At 38.4% G+C, this 27,966-nt stretch overlaps 2 protein-coding genes across 4 annotated transcripts; one reads left to right on the top strand and one right to left on the bottom strand.

Annotated features, from left to right (window-relative positions):
* On the top strand, positions 1-19,833 carry LOC127438160 (mitochondrial import inner membrane translocase subunit TIM14). 2 transcript variants are annotated; one of them, XM_051693509.1, is made up of 6 exons: positions 1-127; positions 691-742; positions 854-924; positions 1,003-1,082; positions 6,019-6,089; positions 6,179-6,848. In XM_051693509.1, exons 1-6 carry the CDS (start codon positions 125-127, stop codon positions 6,247-6,249), a joined length of 348 nt encoding a protein of 115 aa, XP_051549469.1. In that variant the 5' UTR covers positions 1-124; the 3' UTR covers positions 6,250-6,848. The 2 variants fall into 2 exon arrangements, with proteins under 2 accessions (XP_051549469.1, XP_051549470.1); XM_051693510.1 differs by lacking the exon at positions 6,179-6,848 and adding an exon at positions 19,695-19,833 and having other exon boundaries at positions 27-127.
* Positions 7,084-27,921, bottom strand: LOC127438163 (RNA-binding protein FXR1-like). 2 transcript variants are annotated; one of them, XM_051693512.1, is made up of 17 exons: positions 27,842-27,921; positions 25,105-25,157; positions 24,924-25,017; positions 24,745-24,816; positions 24,509-24,657; positions 21,579-21,672; positions 21,375-21,491; positions 20,760-20,930; positions 20,587-20,665; positions 20,189-20,298; positions 20,019-20,105; positions 19,716-19,929; positions 18,406-18,621; positions 15,037-15,237; positions 13,974-14,051; positions 13,412-13,497; positions 7,084-8,797 (listed from the first exon to the last, which is right to left on the bottom strand). In XM_051693512.1, the coding sequence occupies exons 1-17, from the start codon at positions 27,890-27,892 to the stop codon at positions 8,648-8,650; spliced, it is 2,022 nt and encodes a 673-aa protein (XP_051549472.1). In that variant the 5' UTR covers positions 27,893-27,921; the 3' UTR covers positions 7,084-8,647. The 2 variants fall into 2 exon arrangements, with proteins under 2 accessions (XP_051549472.1, XP_051549474.1); XM_051693514.1 differs by lacking the exon at positions 13,974-14,051.
* Between the last annotated feature and the right edge of the window lie 45 nt (positions 27,922-27,966).

The following is a 27,966-nucleotide window of genomic DNA, read 5'->3' on the forward strand; positions in this document are numbered from 1 at the left end:
AAGGTCGCTGTCTAAAGTTCAGAAGTCACCATAACAACAGGACATGAGCCTGACATTCAACAGTCAGATATGATTAAAATTATGATTCTACACGATCAAAACACAAGATCGTAGCAGAGAAAACATGGCACGTGTCTTTTCCTTCACTTGAACTCAATCTGTCGTGTTACTGTGTATTATGTATATGTTAAATAAGTAATTTAGACGAAAAACAAAGGTAGCATTAGCATATTGCTAACTCAGACTGACATTCAATGGTGTTACTGACTGCATGAGCAAATTATGTTTATATAGCCCTGTTAAAATTATAAGTTTAAGCCTGTTTTACCTTTTATATGCTAATTGACAGAGTTTGCAGTACACAAATGTCATTTTCACACTTTAAAGCATTAAAAACAAGCTACAAGTAAAACTTTTGCTGTTTGGACAACCGTAGCTGGTATAATAATGTCTGATACTATTTACTTATTTATTTATTTAAATAATACCCAGATAACTGCAAAGCAGTTTTGCAATGTATTTCCAATGTGATAGTAATACAGGCAATAAATGCTGTGTATGAAAATCTATATAAGGGATGTTTTATGATTGACATATCTAATGTGTGGTTGCACAGAATAATGCCTCTAATTGCCTCTCGATTAATGCAAATTGCACAATCAAGGGTTATTGTTTTATGGTATGGTTTAGGGTAGTACCATGGTGGCCGTGGGTCTTACCCTGGCAGCAGCAGGATTTGTTGGTAAGATTCCAGAAAATCATGATAAACTTACATTTTAAGGAATACGCGTTTCCGTTTGATCATTAATTAAGCCTGATTGTTGTGTTCCTCTCTAATGGCCCATTGTTGCAGGTCGCTATGCAGTGCAAGCCATGAAGCATATGGAGCCGCAAGTGAAACAAGCTCTGCAAGCTTCCAAATCGGCAAGTTATATTTTCACATAATGTAATCGTTTGTCTCAATGAAATTATGCGAATAACTTGATTTCTTCTGTGCGACAGGCCTTTGGAAGCGGATACTACAGAGGTGGTTTTGAGCCAAAGATGACCAGAAGAGAAGCCTCCCTTATTCTTGGAGTCAGGTAGTCTATTTTACAATTAGAGCTGAAGTATGTCATTTCTGCGACACTAGCGCAAACGAACAGAATTGCACAAATAAACAATGTTTTTAAAACAGCTCTCTGAATACTCCCCTCGTCTGCAGCAAAGACTTTCGAGCAAGTCAGTCCACTGGCGGCCATCTTTGGAATGCTGCCAGGACTAGAGGTCTGCAACCCAGGCCCGATGGGACCCGAGAACCCAACGGGTTTCGGGCCGGGTTCGGGTCAGTTTTTCATGTAGGACTTCGGGTCGGGTTTGGGTTTGTAATGAATGAATAAATAAACAGGCTTTCCGAACTTGTTTCACGCACGCACTCTCACTCACAGACGGGTTAAATTGGGCCGGTACGGTCCGGAACGGTGTTCCGGCACCTTCGATTCTGAAAAGAAAAAAAAATGTTGTTTGTCAATTCATCCCATGTACTTTATTCTCCGATGCGATTTTTGTTTGATCCCTTGACACATTCCATCTCTATTTAGCGAGTGTACTTGTTCAAAAATATTTCAAGCTCATTATGCTTCGCTCTAGTCAGTTGTGGACGCTGGTAGAGGCGGCATATTTGAGAGCGGCACCAGACCACGTGCCCCTGCATAGATGTGCGTTCCGCTTCTGTATTGCGTCATGGTCCGATCTCTGATTCATAGAAATCGCGTAATATGGAATCAACTGCTCACCCATTTCTTGGGTACACTGATATGCAGTAGCGATTTGCTTAGTTTTGTTAAAAAGCTGAATACCTGAAGGGGTTTTGAATCAGGAATCAATCACATCCAAAGCGATATCGGATCAAAATATCATAGGCCTACAACTTGAGAACGAAAGACCACTTGACCAACACACTGTTAAAGGTTTCACTGTTATTTGTATATTGATGTGTACTCCATTTCTGATGATTCAGCATTTATTTTTTTGGAAACATTTTCTAGAAAATATACAGTGGGATTCACTTGTGAAAATGCTTCTTCACGAGGCAGTGAAGAATTTTATACTCTTATAATTTAATACAAATGTTTTCATTACCAATTATATTATCAGAATAACAATGAGTAAAAGGTAGTCGTGCAGAAGGTGTTTGTTTCCTCCGCTAAGAACAATGTGCATTTACTTTTAAATTGTACCATTATATATCAATTTAGCCGGTTTTATAAGATGACTCCCAATGGGCAAGAAGGTAACTTGTCCCAGCTGTCATCTGATATTTATAAAATACATAGGAAATCATTCGTAAATTTTTTTGTCATATACTAAACCAAAATTTCCATGTAATTATGTAGGGATGTGCCCGAAGCCAAAGGAAAGGCATGAATAATGACTTCAAAATGAATAACAGATTCATCCGAATAATAGAAAAAATATTAGTTTGACTGATTATCCAAAAAGCACAAGGATAAAGCGACATTTTAAATAAACATATCAAAAATTACAAATAATTTTTGAATCTGTGCAGCCAGATTCTCCACATGCAGCAATGACAGCTTTGCAGATCCTTGGCATTCTAGCTGTCAGTTTGTCCAGATACTCAGGTGACATTTCACCCCACGCTTCCTGTAGCACTTACACTTACAAATAAATTTTTTAAAATAGTAATTGTATATTATTGTTATTATTAGGCTATTATCATGAAAAGGCATATACAGTTAAATATTTGTGTTGTGACATAACCCAATTTTAGAGTTCTCCCACCTCCAAAATCCCAATTTAACCCTGCTCACAGACACGTGCAAACAGATGAGTTAGGGGCCGTTCACACCGAATGCATTTTTGTGTGCATCTGTTCTGTTTTCCCATTGTTTTCCTATGTAAACACATGATGGACGAATGTCTTTGACATTTACACCACATCTCGCTTTTTCTTCAGCGTCTCGTGCAGGACTGGCATATTTTAAGCACCATGTCAATTTAAAAAGAACTTTTTTTAAAAAATGCATGTCGAGACACCTGTGCTCCGTTTCATTCTTTGTTCTGCATCTAGATTGTTTTTAGCACAGGTGTCACAAAGATTTAACGTTCTGAACAAGTTCAGGCTGCATAGAGGGGACTGTTGCATGGTTTCTTATTATTCCAGATTGTTCTGCGCCAAGTGACGTTTCAGCAAATTATCGGTAAGGTAATGCTTTTTTCCCCTTCTGCTCTAGTGCACTGAGGTGCTGCCGTGCCTTGTTAAAACTTTGTATGTTTACTGTTTCAGTACTGTTACGAATGTTGCCAATATGTTTACATTAAATATAGCCTATTGCATCAGTACTTGGTAGGAGGAGAAATTTCGGGTTCGGTATCTGACGGTATCGTTCGGGCCGGGCCGGGTAGGGTTAGGGTACAAAACCACATGGTTTTGGGGTACGGTTCGGGTTTCATTTTAAGGCCTGTGCAGACCTCTAGCTGGGAAGCAATTTCTAGTCATGAAAGTGCAGCTCCTATCTACTTAAATAGGGAAAGACCGAAATCTAAGAACATATTTCAAATCAGCAGTAAAATCTGACCACAGTGGAACTATAAAATGTGATTCTTTACCTCAGACGATGCAAAAAAAACGTTCTTGAGTTGATTGACAGGCGATGTCTGTATTTAGAAGGTGATTGGCTCTTTTACCTGTACGGCGGGACTTCCTTCCTACATCCGTTGGGCATTCAAGTTTCTCCCATTCATTTTAATAGAAGTGGCCCATCACTGCTAAATAGTCTCTTGTCTGCAGTTGTTCAAACAGTCAGATAGTCCAGCCCCCAACTCACGCCATTGCTTGAGTAACGTTGTTGGGGCGGATCTAAACGTTCACTCAAAACAAACACAGGAATTTTTATAGTGCCACAGAGATAGTGTTTAGTTTTCGAGAAAATTAACAGAATATTAAGAAAATTCATAATTAATGAATGGCTTACTTACAGTTGTCTCTGCATATAGAGTGCAACAGTCTGGTTCCGGAAATAAAAGTCCCATTTATTTATCCCATAGACGAATTGATTTTCGACGATAACTTATAAATCTTTAATGACAGATTTACTGTGAGCTACGAGGTTGTTCATCGATGGTATATGCTTCCGTTGAAGCCATCCATCCGCGTTATTTCAACTTCATTGTTTAAAAATCGTGTTTGATAGTGGAATTCATGGTAAACAACTACATTACCCATGGTACAGCAGAGAAAGATCCAACGAAACCCATGAAACGTGGCTCTGAGCGACCGCCCACTCCTATGACGTACTGTCAATGACATAGAGTTGGTCACTCTTCATCCTTAAACTACTTATATATTTGTACACTGGTGGCCAAAAGTTTGGAATAATGTACAGATTTTGCTCTTATGGAAAGAAATTGGTACTTTTATTCACCAAAGCGGCATTCAACTGATCACAGTGTATAGTCAGGACATTAATAACTAAAAATTTACTATTACAATTTGAAAAAAATGTTCAGAACTTCTTAAACTACTTCAAAGAGTTCTCATCAAAAAAATCCTCCACATGCAGCAATGACAGCTTTGCAGATCCTTGGCATTCTAGCTGTCAGTTTGTCCAGATACTCAGGTGACATTCCACCCCACGCTTCCTGTAGCACTTGCCATAGATGTGGCTGTCTTGTCGGGCACTTCTCACGCACCTTACAGTCTAGCTGATCCCACAAAAGTTCAATGGGATTAAGATCCATAACACACTTTTCCAATTATCTGTTGTCCAATGTCTGTGTTTCTTTGCCCACTCTAACCTTTTCTTTTTGTTTTTCTGTTTCAAAAGTGGCTTTTTCTTTGCAATTCTTCCCGTAAGGCCTGCACCACTGAGTCTTCTCTTTACTGTTGTACATGAAACTGGTGTTGAGCAGGTAGAATTCAATGAAGCTGTCAGCTGAGGTCATGTGAGGAATTTATTTCTCAAACTAGAGACTCTGATGTACTTATCCTCTTGTTTAGTTGTACATCTGGCCTTCCACATCTCTTTCTGTCCTTGTTAGAGCCAGTTGTCCTTTGTCTTTGACTGTAGTGTTCATGTTTATATGAAATCTTCAGTTTTTTGGCAATTTCAGGCATTGTATAGCCTTCATTCCTCAAAACAACGATTGACTGACGAGTTTCTAGAGAAAGCATTTTTGACCTAATATTGACCTTAAGACATGCCAGTCTATTGCATACCGTGGCAACTCAAAAACAAACACAAAGACAATGTTAACATTAATTTAACAAACCAAATAGCTTTCAACTGTGTTTGATATAATGGCAAGTGATTTTCTAGTACCAAATTAGCAATTTAGCATGATTACTCAAGGATAAGGTGTTGGAGTGATGGCTGCTGGAAATGGGGCCTGTCTAGATTTGATCAAAAATGACTTTTTTCAAATAGCGATGGTGCTGTTTTTTTACATCAGTAATGTCCTGACTATACTTTGTGATCAGTTGAATGCCACTTTGGTGTATTGAAATACCAATTTCCTTCTGAAACAGCAAAATCTGTACATTATTCCAAACTTTTGGCCGCCAGTGTGCATATCGGGATATTTTGCAATAAACTAGTTTCTATACCTATCAACAACCTAAAATCAATCGTTTTTTATTCAACGACATCATCCGCAATGCTTCTTGTAATTGTAGTTTGTGCCCTTATGAAAGATGGTACACAGCCTTGTACCTTTGTCTTTATGAAATGTCTTTTTGTCTCAAAACAAAGTTCATGATGTTGTGATTCTCCTAGGAGGTGGTTGGTTTTGTTCATGGCTCACAACTCTTTTATGAAGGATTTAATCAAAAGTCTATGGAAGAAATTAATGGGGAAAATACTTCCGTAACTCAGACGGCTGAAAAAGTGTGCAGGCACTGTTGCGCTCTATTAAGCTGGGATAGAAGTATTTTAACACTGAAAAAGTTATATAGTTCAGCTTTAAGGATATATGTTGTGAAATGTTTTTTTAAGATGTTTTACTCTCTTCCACTAGTCCAACCGCTAACAAAAACAAGATCAGGGAGGCACACAGAAAACTGATGATTTTAAACCACCCTGATCGAGGTAAGATTCTTAAGGGATAATGTTGTCATTTAGCTCAAATTTACAATCGAAAAACCCTCCGAGCTCTGTTAATTGAGTTTCTTTTGCAGGTGGATCACCATATCTGGCAGCAAAAATAAACGAGGCTAAAGATTTACTTGATGCACAAATGAAGAAATAGATAATCTCTTCATGAAATGTTTGAACGAACTATGTCTGATGAACTTGAATTCTTGCGTGATCATTAAAAAGCATGTTTTCGCGGGCCTGGGTAACCATACCTGGAGTCACGAGTCTGAATACAGGGTGTGCTGAGTGACTCCAGCCAGGTCTCCCAAGTAACCAAATTGGCCCGGTTGCTAGGGAGGGTAGAGTCACATGGGGTAACCTCCTCGTGGTCGCTATAATGTGGTTCTCGCTCTCGGTGGGGCGCGTGGCGAGTTGTGCGTGGATGCCGCGGAGAATAGCGTTAAGCCTCCACACGCGCTATGTCTCTGCGGTAACACTCAACAAGCCACGTGATAAGATGCACGGATTGAGGTCTCGGAAGCAGAGGCAACTGAGATTCGTCCTCTGCCACCCGGATTGAGGCGAGTCACTACGCAACCACGAGGATGACTTAGAGCGCATTGGGAATTGGGCATTCCAAATTGGGGAGGAAAAAAACAAAAAGCATGTTTTCATCTAGTTCTGATCTTTTTGTATGATAAAGTCTGCATTCAAAGTGTGAACGCAAAAATCACATTAAATCTGAATCCGATCTGAATTGGTAAAACCTGATTTGAATTGTCAAAATTCTGGTGTCTAGGAACAAGAGTAAGACATTAAACGTAATTCTGTTTAATGTAAATGCCTTATTCGAAATATCTACTGTTCATTCAAATCTTCACATTTCTAAATGAAATAAATTTTGTTACAAGACAGGCATTTAAGAAAAGTCAAGCACTGGAACAAACAGTTTTAGTTTTTTTTTTTTTTTTTTACAAACATTAAAAGAAATGAATATCAGTCAATATATGGATGGGCAGACGTTTATGAACATGAATTCATATTTTAAATGTTTTATACAGTACATGAATATTATTTTAGAAATATATGTAACCCACGTAATGTACAAGTAATTACCTTAATTGAAAGTCAGCAACCGTAATCTGATTACAAGAATTTAAAATGTTACACTATTACTAAAAAAGTAATCAGATTACTGTAAATACTTTAATCAGATTACACCCAACACTGGTCATTTGTGATGATTTTGGACAATCTTGTTATAGAGATTGCACTCACAAATAGCATTTTTAAATACACATCATTATTAGTAATTTCCATAACTTTCCCTGGCATAGAAATCCCAATTTAAAAAGTCCCAGATATTTCCATGATCACGAGAACCCTTTTGTTTAGAAGGGGAACAACAGGGTTCCCACTCATTTTAACCAATAACTGCTCCAGTGTTTTTCCAATTGTTTTTTTTTTCTTTTTTTTTTCTGGAAATCACACTTACAACAAGCAAATTTTGTCCAATGAAATATTTGAGAGCATAGCATAACTTTAAAAAAAAAAAAGTATATCCAGTAGAAACATCCAAGGATTTCTAAGATTACCCTCATTTCCAAGGCTTTTTCAGACCTGGAAATTGCTATTTTAAATTTCCCTGATCGTGGGAACCCTGAATTGATTTTAAAACAGTCTGAAAACCAACTTTAAAAGTTTGGCTGGAAGATCAAATGTTTATTTATGAACTACCTGCATACAAAACATATTGCACATCAAACAACCAGAATTATCTTTAAAAAAAAAAAACAAGGACTAACAAACGTAGTTTACAGAACAGAAAATCTGGAAATTGATCTTTCAGTAGTCCAAATGTCACCTGCGTGCTAATAAGTTCTGGCAGTTTAGTGTTAAAAATAACTGCAAAGTTAAATTTAAATACTGTACATTTTAAAATAAATTAAAAAAAAAAAAAAAAAAAAAAAAAAAAAAAGGCTCCTTTTACAAAACTGTCTTTACCACCGTTACAACCCATCAGGCAAAGGATGAAAACCCAATTCAATCGCTCAGGTTCTTAAAGGAAGTGTGACATACAGTACAGCATTTAAAATGGACAGAGTTAGCGGACCAGTTTCCAGACTAACATTATTTCTAAAGGTCAAGAACTGACTATTCAGTGCAAAACATCCTTTCCCCCAATAACCCCTTCCCAACGTGAAGAAGTGGTTGCATATTAAAACGTAACAAAAAGCAGCTAAGGATGTCTGGGAGTTTTTCTGTTAATCGCCACTTCAGACAAGTTCTTTTGTTTCGTCTACAGCCAGCCAACATAAATGTTGAAACTCTGCTCTGAAGGCACAACATCAGATCAAGAACATATTAAAGTGTGATTAAATTTTTTTTTTTTTTTTTTTGTCTCATAATGTTTTTGTTTTCATCGTAATTCTCCAATCTGTTCCATTGTGAAGGAACCAAAAAGTGCAATCGAGAATGTGGAAGTCCATACGTCTATCTTTGGCAAGCTTGTACAAGCACTATTGTAAAATTGTAAAGGTTATGAGTTTTCAAGAAATACACCGAACTGATTAGGAGATTCCATTGACAACGGCTTGGTTGGTTTTGGGCACCTTCTCAGCAGAATCTTGTGAAGTTTTGTTCTGATCGTCTGCTTTGGTGCTTGGGCCGTTGCTCACAGCTTCAGTGGGGCTGTGCTCCGATATGAACTCCACTTGACCCTGAGGATCGAAGAAAACAGTTCTGCTAATAAGATTGAAACAAAAGATTTTTAAAGCTTATCTGTGTGAAGTAACAGTGTAATCTAAAAATAAGCTTCCCAAACCTTCTGACCAATGAATTTCCATGTCTATTCATGATTGCTGGATAAGGATTATTTACTAAGTCATCCTTTGATTTTGGAACAAAACTACAGGTAACAAAATAACATTAGAAAGGTGGCAGCATCATTCTTTTCTTTTTACACAGAGATAGGTAGGTCTATTACTACAATCGGTTTACTTCAATACCCCTTGTTACATTAAATGGCAATTGTGCGAGTCCAAATAAATAAATCGAGTGCCGATAACATTAGAAGTATTCAAAATATCTTAGGCTATGTCCACATTAATCCAGATACATTTGAAAACAGCATCACACTGACGTTTTCAAGCATTTTCCAAAAGTTGCTCGTCCACACTAAAACATTATGAAAACTCATAAATCCCCTTACTGCTCATGCGGGGAAAACAAATTGCCGTTACATTTACGGTCTGAAATGCAACTGTCCTCATGTTCCATCGCTGGACAACGATTCTGAGTAAACTTTCCGTCGCTTTTGAAGGAATGCAATGTGAAGGTTGTACAAAGTAACATTTATCTTAACAACGTTATCGAAGTGAATAGCACGCAAAACAACGACATTACAAGATGGCCACCATCTTGATTGTTTTGGGTTGAATGGATCACATGACTGCGTCACATTACAACAAGTACCTCATTGTTTTCAGATTTCTCCGTTTCCCCTCTCCACACTACAACGTGAAGACTGCGTTTTCAGATGTATCCACTAGGCAGAGCATTTTTTAAAAGCTCTGTTTTCGCTGTCAAAAATGCTGTCTCGGTGTGAACGGAAGGCCAAAACGTAGCAAAAAAGGATGTGAAAACTTATTGTGGACGTGGCCTTAATATCCTTTGAGATTCTGGTTCAGAACAAACTTTCCTTTTTGTATCTTAATTTTTAAGCCCCTATATGGTTAAATCCCAGAGATATGGGGCTCTAAATGTGGCTCCATTCGTAATTTGTTCAATTTTTAATGGTCAAAAACCAAATTTGGGTCACATGGTTTGAAGCTAGTTTTTCCTTGTCCAACAAAAAGATCTCAAGTACATTTCTTGTTTCAACATTATTTGTACCTTATTTAATGAAATTTTCAACTAATTATAGTAAAAGACCAACCTATCTCTGAAAAAATAATGACCCTGCTAACTTTGTTTTTTTTTTTTTTTTTACCTGTAGTTTTGCTCTAAAATTCTAGGTGAAGAAAACTTTCATTTTGACCCCCTCTAGAACATAATGGATTATTCAGTAAATATTGATCCATGGCATTTAATATTTTGGCTTTCATTATCATTTGTTCATCTTTCACCAGTTAAAAAAAATTAAAAATAAAATAATAATAATAATAATAATATTAAAACTTTTGAGCTGGGGACCTCTGGGTTTATGCGGCATGAAATGACCCAAGGACATAATTCCATTCTTTGAAGTTACCTCTTTAGTATACTTCAATCTTTTGCTTATTAATTAGTGTAATAATGAAAAAAAAAAGCAAAATTCAAAAAACTTGATTACCAAAAGTGAACAGGGTTGTTAAAAGACCCGAGATCTGTAATAGTGTCAATATACATTTGCACTTCCAAGAATAATATTTGTATGATTATTTCATATCTATATAAGTTATATAAGTTAACTACCACAGGATAGCTACAGTTGAAGTCAGAGGTTTACATACACCTTAGCCAAATACATTTAAACTCAGTTTTTCACAATTCCTGACATTTAATCGTAGAAAACATTCCCTGTCTTAGGTCAGTTAGGATCACTACTTTATTTTAAGAATGTGAAATGTCAGAGTAATAGTAGAGAGAATTATTTATTTCAGCTTTTATTTCTTTCATCACATTTCCAGTGGGTCAGAATTTTAAAATACACTTTGTTAGTAGAATTGCCTTTAAATTTTTTAACGTGGGTCAAACGTTTTGGGTAGCCTTCCACAAGATTCTCACAATAAGCTGGAATTTTGGCCCATTCCTCCAGACAGAACTGGTGTAACTGAGTCAGGTTTGTAGGCCTCCTTGCTTGCACACACTTTTTCAGTCCTTCCCACAAATTGTCTATCGGATTGAGGTCAGTGGTTTGTGATGGCCACTCCAGTACCTTGACTTTGTTGTCCTTAAGCCATTTTGCCACAACTTTGGAGGTATGCTTGGGGTCATTGTCCATTTGGAAGACCCATTTGCAACTGAGCTTTGACTTCCTGGCTGATGTCTTGAGATGTTGCTTCAATATAATGACATAATTTTCCTTCCTCATGATGCCATCTATTTTGTGAAGTGCACCAGTCCCTCCTGCAGCAAAGCGCCCCCACAACATGATGCTGCCACCCCCATGCTTCACAGTTGGGATGGTGTTCTTCGGCTTGCAAGCCTCATCATTTTTCCTCCAAACAACGATGGTCATTATGGCCAAACAGTTACATTTTTGTTTCATCAGACCAGAGGAAATTTCTCCAAAAAAGTAAAATCTTTGTCCCCATGTCCTGTAAAGAAGAATGGGAGAAACTGCCCAAAAATAGGTGTGCCAAGCTTGTGGCATCATACTCAAAAAGACTTGAGGCTGTAATTGGTGCCAAACGTGCTTCAACAAAGTATTGAGCAAAGGCTGTGAATACTTATGTACATGTGATTTTGTTTTTCTTTTTTTTTCTTTTTTTTCTTTTTAATAAATTTGCAAAGATTTCAAACAAACTTCTTTCACGTTGTCATTATGGGGCATCGTTTGTAGAATTTTGAGGAAAATAATTAATTTAATCCATTTTGGAATAAGGCTGTAACATAACAAAATGTGGAAAAAGTGAAGCGCTGTGAATACTTTCCGGATTCACTGTAGATACTTGTCTACCTGTTTCCTCCAGCATCTTCACAAGGTCCTTAGCTGTTGTTCTGGGATTGATTTGCACTTTTCGCACCAAACTACGTTCATCTCTAAGAGACAGAATGCGTCTCCTTCCTGAGCGGTATGATGGCTGCGTGGTCCCATGGTGTTTGTACTTGCATACTATTGTTTGTACAGATGAACATGGTACCTTCAGGCATTTGGAAATTGCTCCCAAGCATGAACCAGACTTGGAGGTCCAAAAAATTTTTTCCTGAGGTCTTGGCTGATTTCTTTTGATTTTCCCATGATGTCAAGCAAAAAGGCACTGAGTTTGAAGATAGGCCTTAAAATACATCCACAGGTACATCTACAATTGACTCCAATTAGCCTATCAGAAGCTAAATTAGGCTTGACATCATTTTCTGGAATTTTCCAAGGTGCTTAAAAGCACAGTTAACTTATTGTATGTAAACTTTTGACCCACTGGAATTGTGATAGTCAATTAAAAGTGAAACAATCTGTCTGTAAACAATTGTTGGACAAATTACTCATGTCATGCACAAAGTATGTGTCCTAAATGATTTGCCAAAACTATAGTTTGCTAATATTATATCTGTGGAGTGGTTAAAAAACTATTTTTAATGACTTCAACCTAAGTGTATGTAAACTTCTGACTTCAACTGTATTTCTTTGTTTATTGCACGACAAATGAGTACTATATTCATGCAAATGACTACTATTTAATGTTGATTTTTAAAAAAAAGCAACATTTAGCCGATAACTAGAAAAATCTATATTCACTATATACATTTCCATGACTTTTCCAGGCCAGGAAATTACCATTTAAAAATTCCCTGATATTTCCAAGTGTTCCATTAAAGAATCCTTTTTTTTTTTTTTTGGATTTTTCCCCTTTTTCACCCAATTTGGAATGCCCAATTCCCAATGCGCTTTTTTAAGTCCTCGTGGTCACGTAGTGATTCGCCTCAATCCTGGTGGCGGAGGACGAATCCCAGCTGCCTCCGCGTCTGAGACCGCCAACCCGCGCATCTTATCACGTGGCTTGTTGAGCGCATTGTCACGGAAACATAGCACGTGTGGAGGCTTCATGCCATCCACCGCGGCATCCACGCTCAACTCACCACGTGCCCCACCGAGAACGGACCACATTATAGCGACCACAAGGAGGTTACCCCATGTGACTCTACCCTCCCTAGCATCCGGGCCAATTTGGTTGCTTAGGAGACCTGGCTGGAGTCACTCAGCACACCCTGGGATTCGAACTAGCGAACTCCAAGGGTGGTAGCCAGCATCTTTTACCACTGAGCTACCCAGGCCCCTGTTCCATTAAAGAATCCTTAAAAGTAAACATAAAATGGCAAAATATAGACAAAAATGAGGTGTATCCCAATGGTAATGCTTCTTCTTTCTTTTTTTATCTATCATTATTTGCTATTATTGCTGTAACCTTTATTACATTAACCAGCATTAAATTACGGTGTTAACGACTGGCTTAATAGCTGTTTGGTTATTGGAATATTATTCTTGGAATAACATGCACTGATGAATTGTGCACATTAAAACCAGGTACGTGCATTAAATAGTGTTGATTTTAAACCATTTCAGAAGTTCTTTTTTCAAACTAAACACAGAAAGTAGAGTAAATATAAATATATAAGATAAAATATTAAGTTACCATGTCCTTTTTGTTCATCCTCAGATCTCTCAGGGTTCTCTGTCTGCTTTGAGATTCAGCACGTGATATGTAGTCAGCCACAGTAACTGCAAGAGATGTCAATGATTTTATTTGCAAAAGATATTTAAAATTGTTAAAGGAATAGTTCACACAAAAATTTTAATTCTGCAATCATTTTCTCACCAATATGATCTACTTTTGTGTTCCAAAAAATTATTTTTGATTTTAAACTATTCCATTTTTGTAAGAGACCTTCATGCGTTTACATAAACCATGCAAATGCATAACCAATTAGAATTAGTGTATTCATTTCTAGAACAACATTCTAGAAAATAAATCTAAATTCCATTTCACACTCTAGTAACTGCACCAAAGATAATGCAACACAAAAATAATTCAAAACGTTTGAACAAGTTAAGTCTGCTAGTGGCTAACGTGTTTGATCACTAGACTTGTGTAACGTTTAATTTACTGTTACATTGGTCATTACAGGCGTACGATGCCATGCAGCTTGGATTAACACTTGCTTTATACACAAACTGTGTTAATTCATTCTGGTTACCTGGCTGCCTCTCCTCAGGAGGGCGAAAACGGCGGCGGCGACTACGATTGCGCCGCTCTGGTTTAGCTTCAGCATCATCTACAAAAGATCGGTGTAACCTGAACTTAAATATCATCAGCCATTTTAGGAAAAGCCATAAGAGGAATGTTTGTGAGATTGTTCATATACACATATTCAGAATTGGTGGCAGTTTATGAGATTTGTGTGATCAATGTTACACCATGTCCAAACTGAATGCAAGTCTCTCCCATTATAATCAATGAAGTTGTCTACACTGGCGTCCATTGTGTTGTGTCATGCCTTCAGTTGACGAACTACTCTAGGCACATCTGAAATTAAATTATATTACTTGCCAAATATCATGTGTGAATGTTTTTGCCATGAATTTTATTTGTTATATATTTAAATAATTTCTGACATCAAAGCTTAAAATCTTTTGTTTCTAAACATAACATGGGAATCATAAGGAATTTAATAATTCTGGTTCTGATTCCTCTGAATGATTTAATTAACAATTCTTTTAGTACTTAAAAAAAGAAAAAGAAATAAGAGTCATTTGTTTGGGAATCGGACTTCACTGTCACGCTGTACGATTTGCGCTGTAGATTCAAAAGAACTGGCTCGTAAGAGTCATTAATTCAGGAATGGGACTACACTGATTGCTCTATATATTCAGTAGAACTGGCTCAAAAGACTACACTAATCTTGCTGTGTTTTGTGGTTTTCACGTGTTTGGGAAACGTTAACAACAGAAAGTCTTGAAAATCATTCAGTTCTGGTATTTAAAAAAAACCCCAAACCAAAATAACTCAGTTGCAACAATAACATTCAATTAATACATATAAAAGTATTTTAATACCAATGGATTTCTGCTTAAAATAAAGTAGGAAAATATAATAGCTTATTCAACCAAAATAACTGTTGCTCAAATCTTTTTTGCCTTAGAACGTTCACCACAACGTTTCCAGTGTGGACAACCTCAAGTTGTGTGGCATGTCACGTTGCATTATCTGTCATGCCCGGTGTAGACAGGGTGTAAAGAAGTAAATATTCTCAAGCTTACCGAGTCCGTTCTCGCTGAGGGAGGTGTTGTCGGACTCGCTCATGCCATCCATAACTGTAGTGTCTTCATCGGTGCGGCGGCGGCGAGAACGTCTGCGGCGGTTGGTGATCATCTGGGACTCACTGCCGTCTGTGTCTGCTGTCTGATCCGTCTCAGTGTTGTCCAACACACTGTACGGGTTTCCATCGGGATCTTTCAGAACTGATGTGAAAAACAAAACATTCACGTGTGTAAATGACACAAAATAACTAGAAACTTTTACAGTTTCTGAAAATGTAACTGAAGCTTGACCATGCAAAACTCGCCACCACGATGCTAGGCAATTGCTACGTGGTTGTTTAGGTTTTCTGGATGGTTTTCAGTGCATAACTATTAGCGGTGTAATGGTTTGAATTTCTCTCGGTTCGGTTTGTATCACGGTTTTAGGGTCACGGTTTCGGTATTTGCTTTGTTCAGAATTTTTTTTTTTTTTTTTTATACTGTCAAATACAAAGAATACTCTATCAGGTTTGCGCTTAATAAAAATCATGGTATCAACAGTAACCATGGCTGACCATGGCATTTGTAGTAAAATCATAGAAACCACAAAATCAACATGGTTACTGTCATGGTTACAATATATAGTAAAACCATGGATTCTATATGGAAACTACAGAATTACTGTTATAAAACCATGGTTAATTGTATCAAAACCATGATTTCTGCAAAGCAAATCATGGTGACAGCAGACATGGTTATTACAGACATGGTTACAAAAATATTACTATAGTAAAACCATGGTTAATTTTTGTCAGGGTCCTGAATCAAAAAAAAAAAAAAAGCTGTACATCACTATTGAAGAAATAACCATGCTATTAAAATGGATATGAGAAGGAATGCTGCTCAAGTATTTTAATCATACATGGAAATCCCACATGAACACTCCAAGCACTTTAATTATTGTTTCATGTCTGTCTGAATTATCACTGAGTGCCTGCTTAAAAACAAAGGGAAGTGTATGCAGTTTCGGCTCAACTGCGGCTCTATGCGCGCTGCGCAATATATTTCCCTGGGTGATGTCGGCGTAAATGATAAATTAATGATGTATTACTATAATGGCATTTTAATGCCATTAATCAAAGTGCTTTATTGACGCTCAGCCATGCGATAGATTACAGCCACGTGAGGAAACAGGAAGAACTTGCTCGCCCGTTTTAAACCCTCGCAGGGGGCTTTTTTGCACAACACACAATGCACGCAGAACTGTGATATCATCAAGTTGACCCATGTGAAATACAGGCAGAGTGTGTCCATCTATAGATCCATTCAGGTGCATTAGCGGAGGTTGTAACTGTGTGTGTCTATTTGACGCTTTGTTCCCTTCACCAAACCTTGTGCACCAGATGCGTCATTAAACTTGTGTTGAACTGCGGTGCCAATGTTTACGAAACCGTGGGTGGCAAACCGAACGGTTCAGGTTTTTACCGAGAACCGTTACACCCCCAGTAACTATGCAGTTGTCAAAAAAAAAAAAAAAACATCCCGAATTCTCTATCCCTGCATCTGAAAAAGCGCACGGTAAAGCCCAAAGTATACTTCGATTTTTACGTGAACGCTCAGCACCTGCGTACCGTCGAACGCGAGCCTGTCAAAGTTTACTCTATATACCTGTGCGCGCATACACATATGACTGATATGAGACACCGGACTATTTATCTTCAGGAATTTAGACACATAAAGATGTCTTTACAGTCCTTCAGACTTGAGTTATACAAATGCAGGTATCTCCTGACCTCCTCATACACGTGCTCTTGACATGCACATCCACTGTTGTTGCTTCCACCTTTGTCTCTTGATGTTTACTTGTAATTACATCATCTTCTAGCACTTCTTCGTGACAGCAACAGCTTAAATGTGAGTGTTGCCACCTTGTGGACCCACTAATTAGTGCAAATAATTCTAGGCGCATACGCATTCTGCGCGTTTAAAGAAGCGCAAATCGAAAAATCGGGCTGTGCATGTTCAGATGACGAGATTTGCGTCACGCATCCTGTACGCAGTTGCTCAGTGTTTGCATCTGACTAAAATATACATTGGGCTTAAAAGTATGTACTGTATTTTATGAAAGATGCACTTCTCGGCCGGTAAAACAGTACGTTCTCTAGGTATGCATGCGAGTAGTATGAATAGATTCCGGGCATACTTCATCCGGGGAAGTGGGTATATATATATATATATATATATATATATACACACATACACACACACACACACGTATATACTTAAGTTGAGAACACTGCCGTTCTTTTAAATCCAGCGTTTTGGGGGGCCTGGGTAGCTCAGTGAGCAAAGACACTGACAACCACCCCTGGAGTCACGAGCTTGAATCCAGGGCGTGCTGAGTAACTCCAGTCAGGCTTCCTATGCAACCAATTGGCCCAGTTGCTAGGGTGGGTAGAGTCACATGGGTTAACCTCTTCGTGGTCGCTATAATGTGGTTCTCGCTCTCATGGGGTGCGTGGCTAGTTGTGTGTGGTAACGCGCTCAACAAGCCATGTGATAAGATGCAAGGTTTGACAGTCTCAGACGCGGAGGCAACTGAGATTCATCCTCCGCCACCCGGATTGAGGCGAGTCACTCCGCCAACACGAGGACTTAGGGCGCATTGGGAATTGGGCATTCCAAATTGGGGAGAAAAGGGGAGCATTTCTTTTTTTTTTTTTTTTTTTTTTTTTTAATCCAGCGTTTTGAAGGCAACAACTCCTCAGCTCCTGAAGTATTATGGGATAGTACAGTGTCCAGTCGATCCAAACTTTAAAATCTCGTTGGAAATAGGTGGTCACATTTCTCGCTTACCAGTTTATCAATACTGACTGAAGATTCGGACATACTATTCCATTGGCATACCGTTTTTGGCATACAATATAGTAGAAAATATGGATATTTGGATGCAGCATATGATATTATAGCATTGCCCCGCCTAGATTTTCCTTGTGTCCCCCCAGTCAGACGCGAAACAACCGAGGACCCCCGGTCAGATGAAGAGAGAACCTATTGCCCACTCTAAAGATCAAACTTTCCCCCTACAGATCACAGTACTGGCTCTGGTTTCTAGATATGGCTTGGGTTCCTCCTATACATTTTTTCAACTGGCAGGTGAAAATCATAAACCGCATGATTTGAGGTATCATTCATGTCCATATCACTAACGCTGTGGGGATAATTAAACAGCAAAGTTTAATTCTCAAGCCCCAGGTATACTTTGTTCGCACGCATTCCGTTCAGCAACGCAGACAATTGAAGTATACTGATAGCCATGCAGATATACAATATATCTACCACGGTATAAACAATATCTCTACCATTGACCCTAGAAGGAAGCCAGTGTACCTGAGCTAATAGAGTTAGATGCTCCTCGTCCCGAGCCACGTCCTCGGCCCCCAGGATCTCCACGTCCTCTCCCCCTCCCCTCTCCTGGTCTCCTTCTGCTGTCTCTCTGCTGCCTGGGGGCACGCTCCGGCTCCTCCCCTGCTAGGGACCAGTCGCTCAGCTCTTCTTTGCGCTCAGAGTCAGTCTCAGAGGCATATGAGTGCTCAGAGTTAGTGCCTATGGCCCACACGAGAAGGTTACTTTACTAACTCAAACACAAGCCAGCCTTCTGAAACTGCCATAAGACACTTATTATTCCACCATAAGGTTCCAGAAGATTTTCCCGTTCATTTCTCCCATAGGGATTTCATAAAATCCTTCAGAAAATGTTCTAAGCCATGAACCAAACCAACCAGCTCTGAGGTGAATCACAACATTACAAACTTTGATTTGAAGCAAAATTTCATGACTGTGTACTTAACGTCTTCAATGAGGGAATGAACGACAATCCCATGAAGCATTGCGAATGACAATCAAATTAAAAAACGGTAGAAAAACTGAAAACTATTGATTTAAAGTTGTTGATTATAAGTATAGAAACAATACACATACATACATAATGTATATATATATATTTTTTTTTTCAATTTGGAATGCCCAATTCCCAATGCGCTCTATGTCCTCGTGGTGGCATAGTGACTCGCCTCAATCCAGGCATCTGAGACTGTCAGTCCGCAAATCTTATCACGTGGCTTGTTGAGCGTGTTACCGTGGAGAACTAGCACGTGTGGAGGCTTCAAGCTATTCTCCCCAGCATCCACGCACAACTCACCACGCGCCCCACCGAGAGCGAGAACCACATTATGGCGACCATGAGGAGGTTACCCCAACGTAACTCTACCCACCCTAGCAACCGGGCCAATTGGTTGCTTAGGAAGCCTGACTGGAGTCACTCAGCACACCCTGGATTCAAACTTCTGACTCCAGGTGTGGTAGTCAGCGTCTTTACTCGCTGAACTACCCAGGCCCCCTTATGAATTCAGCAGTTTCCTATTAATGTATGAGAAACATTAAACGGCAAACAAACATTCCAAAAGTGGGATGAAGCAGTCTGGCTGCCTTTAATTGTCATTAAATGAATGTTACAATGCAAAATAAAATAAAATAAAAAAAAGTATGAAAATATGCTTGATTTTTTCTCAAGCAAAATACAACTTGCTTCTTTTAATTTTGGAGTGAAGTATGGAGTTTTTGACAGCTTAAATGAGATTCCCCCAATAACTGGTGTATTACCTCTTTAATTTGCACAGATTACATAATAACAGCCCTACCATAGCCAGACGTGTATCCAGGACCCCGGCGGCCGCGGCCGCGGCCCCTGCCACTGTACGACCGATTGGTATGGAGGGTGTTTGGTGCGCTCTCATCAGTGGTGTAGCCCTTGTCCTTGTCGGCTGGTCGGTTCGGGGCAGGCCTGTAACCCATCCCGATCTGACGCAGCTGCTCGTCAATCTGCAACCGCTCCAGACGCAGCTGTTCTACCTCCTGCACAACACATCAAGCACATGAGTTTCTCCAACAGATTTTCATTTTACCACCACAGTTTCTGTAAATAGCTCCCTAGTAATACTCACATTTAGGTAAGCAATATGGTATTCCAGTAGGACTTGTACATTGCCAATACTCTCCTTCGTTCCAACAAATGTAAATGGCACCATTCCCTGTCAAGAAATTAGTTGATGTGTCATTGTCGGTCTAGAATTTGTTCTGGCTGGTATTTTTGTGGTACTTTCTAGTGTATTACCTCTTGTCGGGGAAGTTTGTTGTCATTGTCACCTTCGATACGCACTCGTACCACACCAGATTTGTCAACAATTTCCTGGATAACCTTACCATTTTTGCCAATAACCTTCCCTAAAAAGATTTGTACAAAAATTATTTAATAATCAAACAATTTTGATGTTAACTAAAACATGAAATCAAAACTGACTATATTTATTTTATTAATGCACTTTCCTGGTGTTATTGTGAACAAAACATTGATGCATATTCTTCCAAACAACATTTTTTTGTTTGTTTGCAAGCCCATGTCACATTACAGAAGTAAAAGGAGCTGTGCATGTCCTTTCATGTTGACTCTGAGCTTTTCACACAAAAAAGGGTTATTCAAACTGGTTTCTAAGAGAAAAAAAAATGACATACCGACAAGATTGCGAGGAATCTGAACAGAATCTTCCAAAAACTCAAGATAATTCCTTGCTTTCTGTACCGCCTCCACAGTCTGTAATGCAATGTTTAAGAATGCATCTTATCCCTTTTATTATCAAAAATAATCTGTTTAGTGAAACATTTCTGTGAACAGAAAGCTGACAGACCTCTCCGTAAATCCTGAAGGTTCCTGTCTCCTCGTCCAGTTCAATGGCGGTCACTCCCGGCACCTTCCTGGCCTGCTGGATGTTACTGCCGTGGCTTCCGATGGCGAGACCCATGAGGTCTTCTCTCACAGTGAACACCTCTTGAAAGGCCGAGGCCAGCTGCTTTGTACTCTAAGTTTACAGTTTTTAATATTGAATAGGGCTTTTCACACTTAAAACTGTTAGATCAGGCTGATTTTTAATCCAAAACTAACAAAATTCTGGGTCATCAGGTTATGTGATTTCACACTATACATTTGTAAACCCTTAGTTTATGTACTTGAAAGAATAGTTCACCCAAAAAAAGCAGGGCTAAAACTAACACTAAACACCTCAGTCCTTACTGCAGGGGTAGCCAACCCTGCTCCTGGAGAGCTACCTTCCTGCAGAGTTCAGCTCTAACATACCTGCCTGTAATTTTCAAGTAATCCTGAAAACCTTGATCAGCTGGTTCAGGTGTGTTTGATTACAGTTGGATCTAAACTCTGCAGGAAGGCAGCTCTCCAGGAGCAGTGTTGGCTACCCCTACCTTACTGTAATGCTTTAATTATCAAAGAAAAAGATAAGCCATTTAACCTCGAGATGTTTCGTGGCCTCTTCGTTCCTGGACATGAGCAAGAGTTTTGTGCGGATGCTGCGTAGATGCATGTCACTCAGCAGGGAGACGCGCTTGATTGTGGCTTCATTCATGGACTGGTGTTCAGGAAACATAACATAGAATAAGCTTCTGTGTTCAACAAACCTACTTCCAAAAGGAAAAAAAGAAGGGCAAACACTTACCAGTACAACCAGATGGCTTTGCTCTGGGCTGTAGACAATCCGAATGGCTCCAACTGCCTTCTTGAAATCCTTGTGGGCGTGTTCATTCTCGCATCTGACATGGGCAACAGTGTGAAGAAAATAATTCACTGTTTTCCCCAACACACAGCATTAGCACTCATGATTTATATCGATGAATCTTTCAAAAACATGCTCAGGTCATATTGCACCCCAAAATCGAAGGAAAACAAAATAAAGCCTAAATGAACCCTATTTTAGAAACAAAGATTTTTGCATGGTGACATTTTCACCCAAACTTACATTACTTTAATGCATCTGAACCTTTTACTTTCAAGTCTTTTTGAAACCATTCTCAATGGTGATTCTTGTCAGATTCTCTTTACATTTTTGAAAATGTACAAATTTGGGAAGCCTGGGTAGCTCAGTGGGTAAAGATGCTGACTACCACCCTTGGAGTCATGAGTTCGAATCCAGGCTGTGCTGAGTGACTCCAGCCATGTCTCCTAAGCAACCAAATTGGCCTGGTTGCTAGGGAGGGTAGAGTCACATGGGGTAACCTCCTCGTGGTCGCTATAATGTGGTTCTCGCTCTCGGTGGGGCATGTGGCGAGTTGTGCGTGGATGCCGCGGAGAATAGCGTGAAGCCTCCACACGTGCTATGTCTCCATGGTAACGTGCTCAACAAGCCAGGTGATAAGATGCACGGATTGACGGTATCAGACATGGAGGCAACTGAGATTCGTCCTCCAACACCTGGTCTGAGGCGAGCCACTACGCCACAACGAGGACATAGAGCGCATTGGGAATTGGGCATTGCAAATAGGGGAGAAAAAGGGAGAAAATCCCCCCCAAGTGTTTTTTTTACAAATTCCATGAATTCCATCAATACATATGATGTCTTGAAATTGCATACATATTGCATATAATAATGGTATTAAGAGAGTCGTTATTTAATGAAAAATGCATTGTGTGGTTCTCATCTTTGAACACAATACACAGGACGAGTCAAACCAAACTTTTACTATCAGCACGCAGTGAAAAGATCTCGATGGCAAACGTCGATATCGGGATTGTTCAAATGAAGATTGCGATTAATTGGAAAATCTATATTTTTACCTATCCCAAATTTGATTATTTTTCTTTTAAGCCATACAAGTGATTTTGCTTGGTTCAACATAGCAAAATCCAATTCTTTTTGCATACCCCATGGAACCTGCTTACGTACCCCTGGTTGGGACTCACTGATTTATGTCATTTTTGTCTGAAAATCATAAAAATTTCCATCACATTTCGAGTACATCTCAAATTCTGCATTGTGTTTAATATAATTCTGTGCTGGAAATGACATTTTTTTAAGTTTTTGAAATAAAATTACAGACACCTTTGTCTTTCTAATGCTAATTTTAATATGTTTTTCATAATACTGATTATTGATTAATAGTAAATACTGATTATTGATTACATATGTATAAAAATGTTACGTATCCTAAATACAATTTATAATTCTATTATATTTTAATTCGATTTTCACACTGTGTAATTTTCAAAAAATTACAGCTCAATTGGAAATGATGCCCAATTAAAATACTCACATATTTACCTCGTCTCATTTTTCATCCCAAGCATGCTCTTCACCGACACTTTTTCCACTTGGTTAATAAGTACACTACCTTTTGAAAAAACATGTTTAGGGAAAAAATTGTTTGGTGTGGTGGAAATGACGGCACAGTCGTAATTTTAGAAAAACAATTTAGAAAATTGATAGAAATCACTTTCACACAATAAAAATGTAAATGTTTTTTTTGTTTTTTTTACTCTGTTTAGATTATCATAGTTTTTAAATATGTGATAATTTAGTATGAATTTTCATAGTTAAATATATAAATTCTGGGTCTGGGACAAGGCTAAAACTGTAAAATCTATCCAGAAAAGGCACACCAAAATAAAAATAAAAAAAATGGAGGCCTGGTGAAACGTTTTCCAATTCAGTTTTAATGAGACCTTCATATACAGTATGAAAAAATAATTTTGTTTCCATAAAAGATTTAACCCTGGAACATGAAATGGCCTGAAGCTGAAAAAATATGCTTTTATTTAAATTATTATAAATTAAAGGTGGTACAACACATACTACCACACTATATAAATAAAGACTATCACATTGCAGTAATGAAAAGTTTTGCATTACAGTAATGAGAATTTGGGTGAAAATTGTCATTAAAAAAAGTCACAATGCAAAATATCTTAATGGTTCTAAAAATAGGCTTCTGCTTTCAATACTTCTTTTATTATATATATATTTTGAGGGTGAATATATGACCCATACATGTTCATGACAGTTTTGGATACACTTGAGTGAATTTATATTTCTCACAATGTTTCAAAAAAAAAAAAAAAAAAAAAAAAGACTTTTGATCTAAAGGTTTTCACAATGTTTAATTAGTTTTGTAAACAAATGGCTGTCATGTCTGGCCATGTATTAATTTTTTTCCATTGGTTTCAAGAATCAGTTGGAGTGGATACACTAAATCAGGGGTCGGCAACCTTTTTGACATGGAGTGCCATTTTTTATTTTCCTGGTCAATGGCTGTGCCGACGCAAATCAGTAAATTTACATCTGCATCCCAACTCAAAATCAGTGCTTTACTATTACATTTTCAATGGGACTAATATGTAGTATTATTGGTAATCGTACTTATTTGTGTAATAAAATAATTATCTCACTAATAATATTTTTCAACTTGGTGTTTAAAAATCATCCCACAATGCACCTTGTGAAGTTGTTTGGACTTTTATGTAGCCTAGCTCAAATGCAAGTTAGGACTTTTCTATCGCTCTAAAATGTGGAACATATTCATATTAAACAATGACCAGATGTGTCCAAATTTCTGATTGGTACTGTAGTTAATGCATAATGACGTTAGTACTCACGCTGCTCTGAGATCTTCGGGGACAGGAACAGTGCACTTAAAGAATGTGTTCTGTGTCACAGCTTTATTACGATTCACTGGGCGGAGACGTTCAAACGTAACTATTTCATTGTAGGTTGCGTCACAAGCAGCATACTCGATCACGTAGAACTGCACGAAACAAAAGTGAAAGTAAATCCGAGCTCAACTCAAAGGTCTTCAGAGGAAACAGAAACTGTACCGAGTGAGCATACTTACATCTCCTTTCATCATGCGTATTTGAGCAAGCCACCAACCGCAGGGCTCTTGTTCATTTGCTCTGGAGTATATCTGAACAGTGAAAGCCGCTTGTTAGAGTCACTGAATGTGGCTTTATGGAGGTCGTAGATATGATGAGACAGTGAAGCACTAATACTATACATACAGTATCTACTCACCTCAACTTCTTCTCCTTCATTGATTTCCTTTTTGCCATCAGCTGGAGGTGGCAACCGCACATCACTGAAGGGGACTTGTCTTTCAGGTTGCCAGCTAAAAGAAAACAATGATGCTCATTTATCAACACTTGTTTTAAAAGCAATATTGTCAAATGATAGTGAACTAATTGCACCTACTTACTCATTTTCAAATGAAATGGAGAGCGAGTCGTCATGAACATCTTTGACAAAGCCCTGGAACAATAACATTGTTTAAAATAAAAAATACAAAATTGAGTGAAAACTAAATATGCAATAAGAGGACTGAGTCGTTAACAAATAAGGTTGTCCAAAATGACAAAAATGAGATTTAAAAAATATTGTGTAGTTCCCCCCTTGTGCCGCCAAGACAGTGCCAACCCGCATCTCAGAATAGCATTCTGACATGATATTCTTGATATTCTACTGGTTCAAACTGACAAAGTCTACAGTAACTCAGATAACCACTCTGTAAAATTGTGGTGAGAAGAACATCATGGTGCTGTTTTGGTGCCACGAGGGGGACCTACACAATATTAGGCAGTGTGTGTATGTAATATATATATATATACAAACACACACACACACACACACACACACACACACACACACACACACACACACAAATCAGCCACAACATTGAAACCACCTGCCTAATATTGTGTAGGTTTGGAAAATACAATGGCTCCTCCAGTCTCAATGGTCTCACCAGACTGCATGGTTTGGGATAGGAAGACAGAGGGAAAGGCACTGGCCTACGCATGTTTTTGGAAGCCCATTAGACACTCCAAGTCGGGTCAAGAATTATGTTTATTTGGGAAGTGTTTATTTTGCTTGTTTTCTTGGATAATTTGTTTGCCTTAATCTTTTGTTTCTGAGAACATCTTACTGTGTCTTACAATCTAGACTGCATGGAGATCTCTCAACCATCCCCGCTAGGTCCGGATTTGGCACCCTGGTTTTATATACCCATTTCCCTACCGATATGAACATTCTAAGCTATGGATTGGCAGTTTGGACTTAAGCAATGTGTTTTATTTACAAGTTAGTGATTGGAATTTTCTTGCCTTTTACCAAGAAGGGTCCTCTGGCCCAGTTCAGGGACCCAAATCGCAAAATTGACTGCGTGGAGATCTCTCAGCCACCCCAGATCAGTCAGGACCTGGCAACCTGGTTATATGTGCTGATAATATTTCCAAGTCGGAGTTTTGGCCGTTTGGCATTTGGCCATCCGTTTTGTTTATGAGTAAGTGTCAGGAATTACCTTTAAGTACTTTAATCTTGATTTTCTTGGTACTTTTACACAGCGTGGTTCTTTCCTTTTTCTGGTTTTGGTAGTAGTGTATTTACAGTACATTAGTTTTAAACATCCTAATCCCTCAAGGAGTTCCAGTCACCTGTGGTGGACTTGGAGTGTCTGATGGGCTTCCAAAAAGATGCGTCAGCCAGTGCCTTTCCCTCAGTCTTCCTATCCAAACCATGCAGTCTGGTGAGACTGTAATGGGGGGAGCCATTGTACTTTCCAAAACTATCCCTTCAATCATTCATTTTAAAACGTATTAATTTTCTACCTTACTAATACATCATGGCGCTTACTGAATTACCATCTGACTCACTGACTGACTAGATGTTTATATGACAAACACACATTCACAAAAGGTTTTTTTTTTTTGTGTGTAAATAAATGTTTTTTTTTTTTTTTAATGCTGGCTTTTGACATGTAACCAATTTCCTGCATTTGTACTGCATTTTCATACAGCAGGTCCAACATAAATGCAGCTTATTTGCTTTAAACGCAAAGGTTTTAAAAGCAGTAGTCAGATGAATTTCAAGAGGCCTGTTGCACCCTTATATCTCCTTAAAGTTAAAATGACCCAAGCTGGTCAGCACACAACAAGTGTCGTCTGTGAATTGTAAGTGACTCCAAAATGGGCACTGGTATCTCTTAAACCTCATCTCAAAATAGACTGGTGTTAAAATATCTGCAGTGCTGGATGACAGCTCCAGATGGACAGTGAACAGCTGACACGCGCCATGATAAGAATGGCGCAAAACTACATGTGCAGAATAACTGCAGGATCAGACTTTGAATAATAACTTAAATTAGACTTTCTATCTGGGCCTTACCTCATTCACCATGTGTTAAAATGATAACGCTGGTAGAAACCTATAGAGTAATGTATCACATATACAGACGATGGGTGGATGGATGGATGGATGGACAGATGGATGGTTGGCTGGCTGAACATTTGAACTTAATTTTTTACCACACCTTAAATGAGGGACATGAGCTTCCTGGAGGCTTTCTATCTCATCTAAACCCATATATAGTTAATGACACTTATTTAACTATACTGTTTACTGCTTTCATAAGAGATAGATGAATAGACTAATGTGTGCTTTAAAATGAGTACAGATTTAAACCTACCGAATACTATCGATGACATGTTTATGATAGATAGCAAGCGTTGCTAGTTATTTACTTTTAATATGTGTTCGGTTATAAGTGCCTTATATTCACCATGTATATATTATGATTATATTTGTGTAGTTCATTGACGAATAACAAAACCAGTCGCATGACTGAGGAATGTTCAATCAATGAAATGAAAAATTTGGTAATTTATTCTGATCCAAAAGACAGTTTTTTTCTTATTTTTGTTAATAAGATCACAGCAAAATAATAATCATGATTGTGTGTAGAATTATTTGTATTTGAACATGACCCTCGCGCAGCTGCTAACGGCTAACATAGACAGAGCCGTGCACTATTTCCAAGCTCGAAAAGTACACAGTGCAGTTCGTTTTATAAAGTTTCTTTGAACGATTTATTATCGTATATGTCTTCAAAATATGATATACTCGTGAAATGAAACACGAGGTAAAAATGCTGTGTTTACCTTGTAATAAGCTCCATTGGAGCCACGAACCTCCACCGTCAGATCCTCCATGTTGAGCGCGCGGGGGATGCTGGGTGAACCCAGGGAAACTCCTTCATACTAAATCAGTGGTTGGCAACCTTTTT

Source organism: Myxocyprinus asiaticus, chromosome 49 (assembly GCF_019703515.2).
Source record: "Myxocyprinus asiaticus isolate MX2 ecotype Aquarium Trade chromosome 49, UBuf_Myxa_2, whole genome shotgun sequence".
NCBI classification, from domain to species: domain Eukaryota; kingdom Metazoa; phylum Chordata; class Actinopteri; order Cypriniformes; family Catostomidae; genus Myxocyprinus; species Myxocyprinus asiaticus.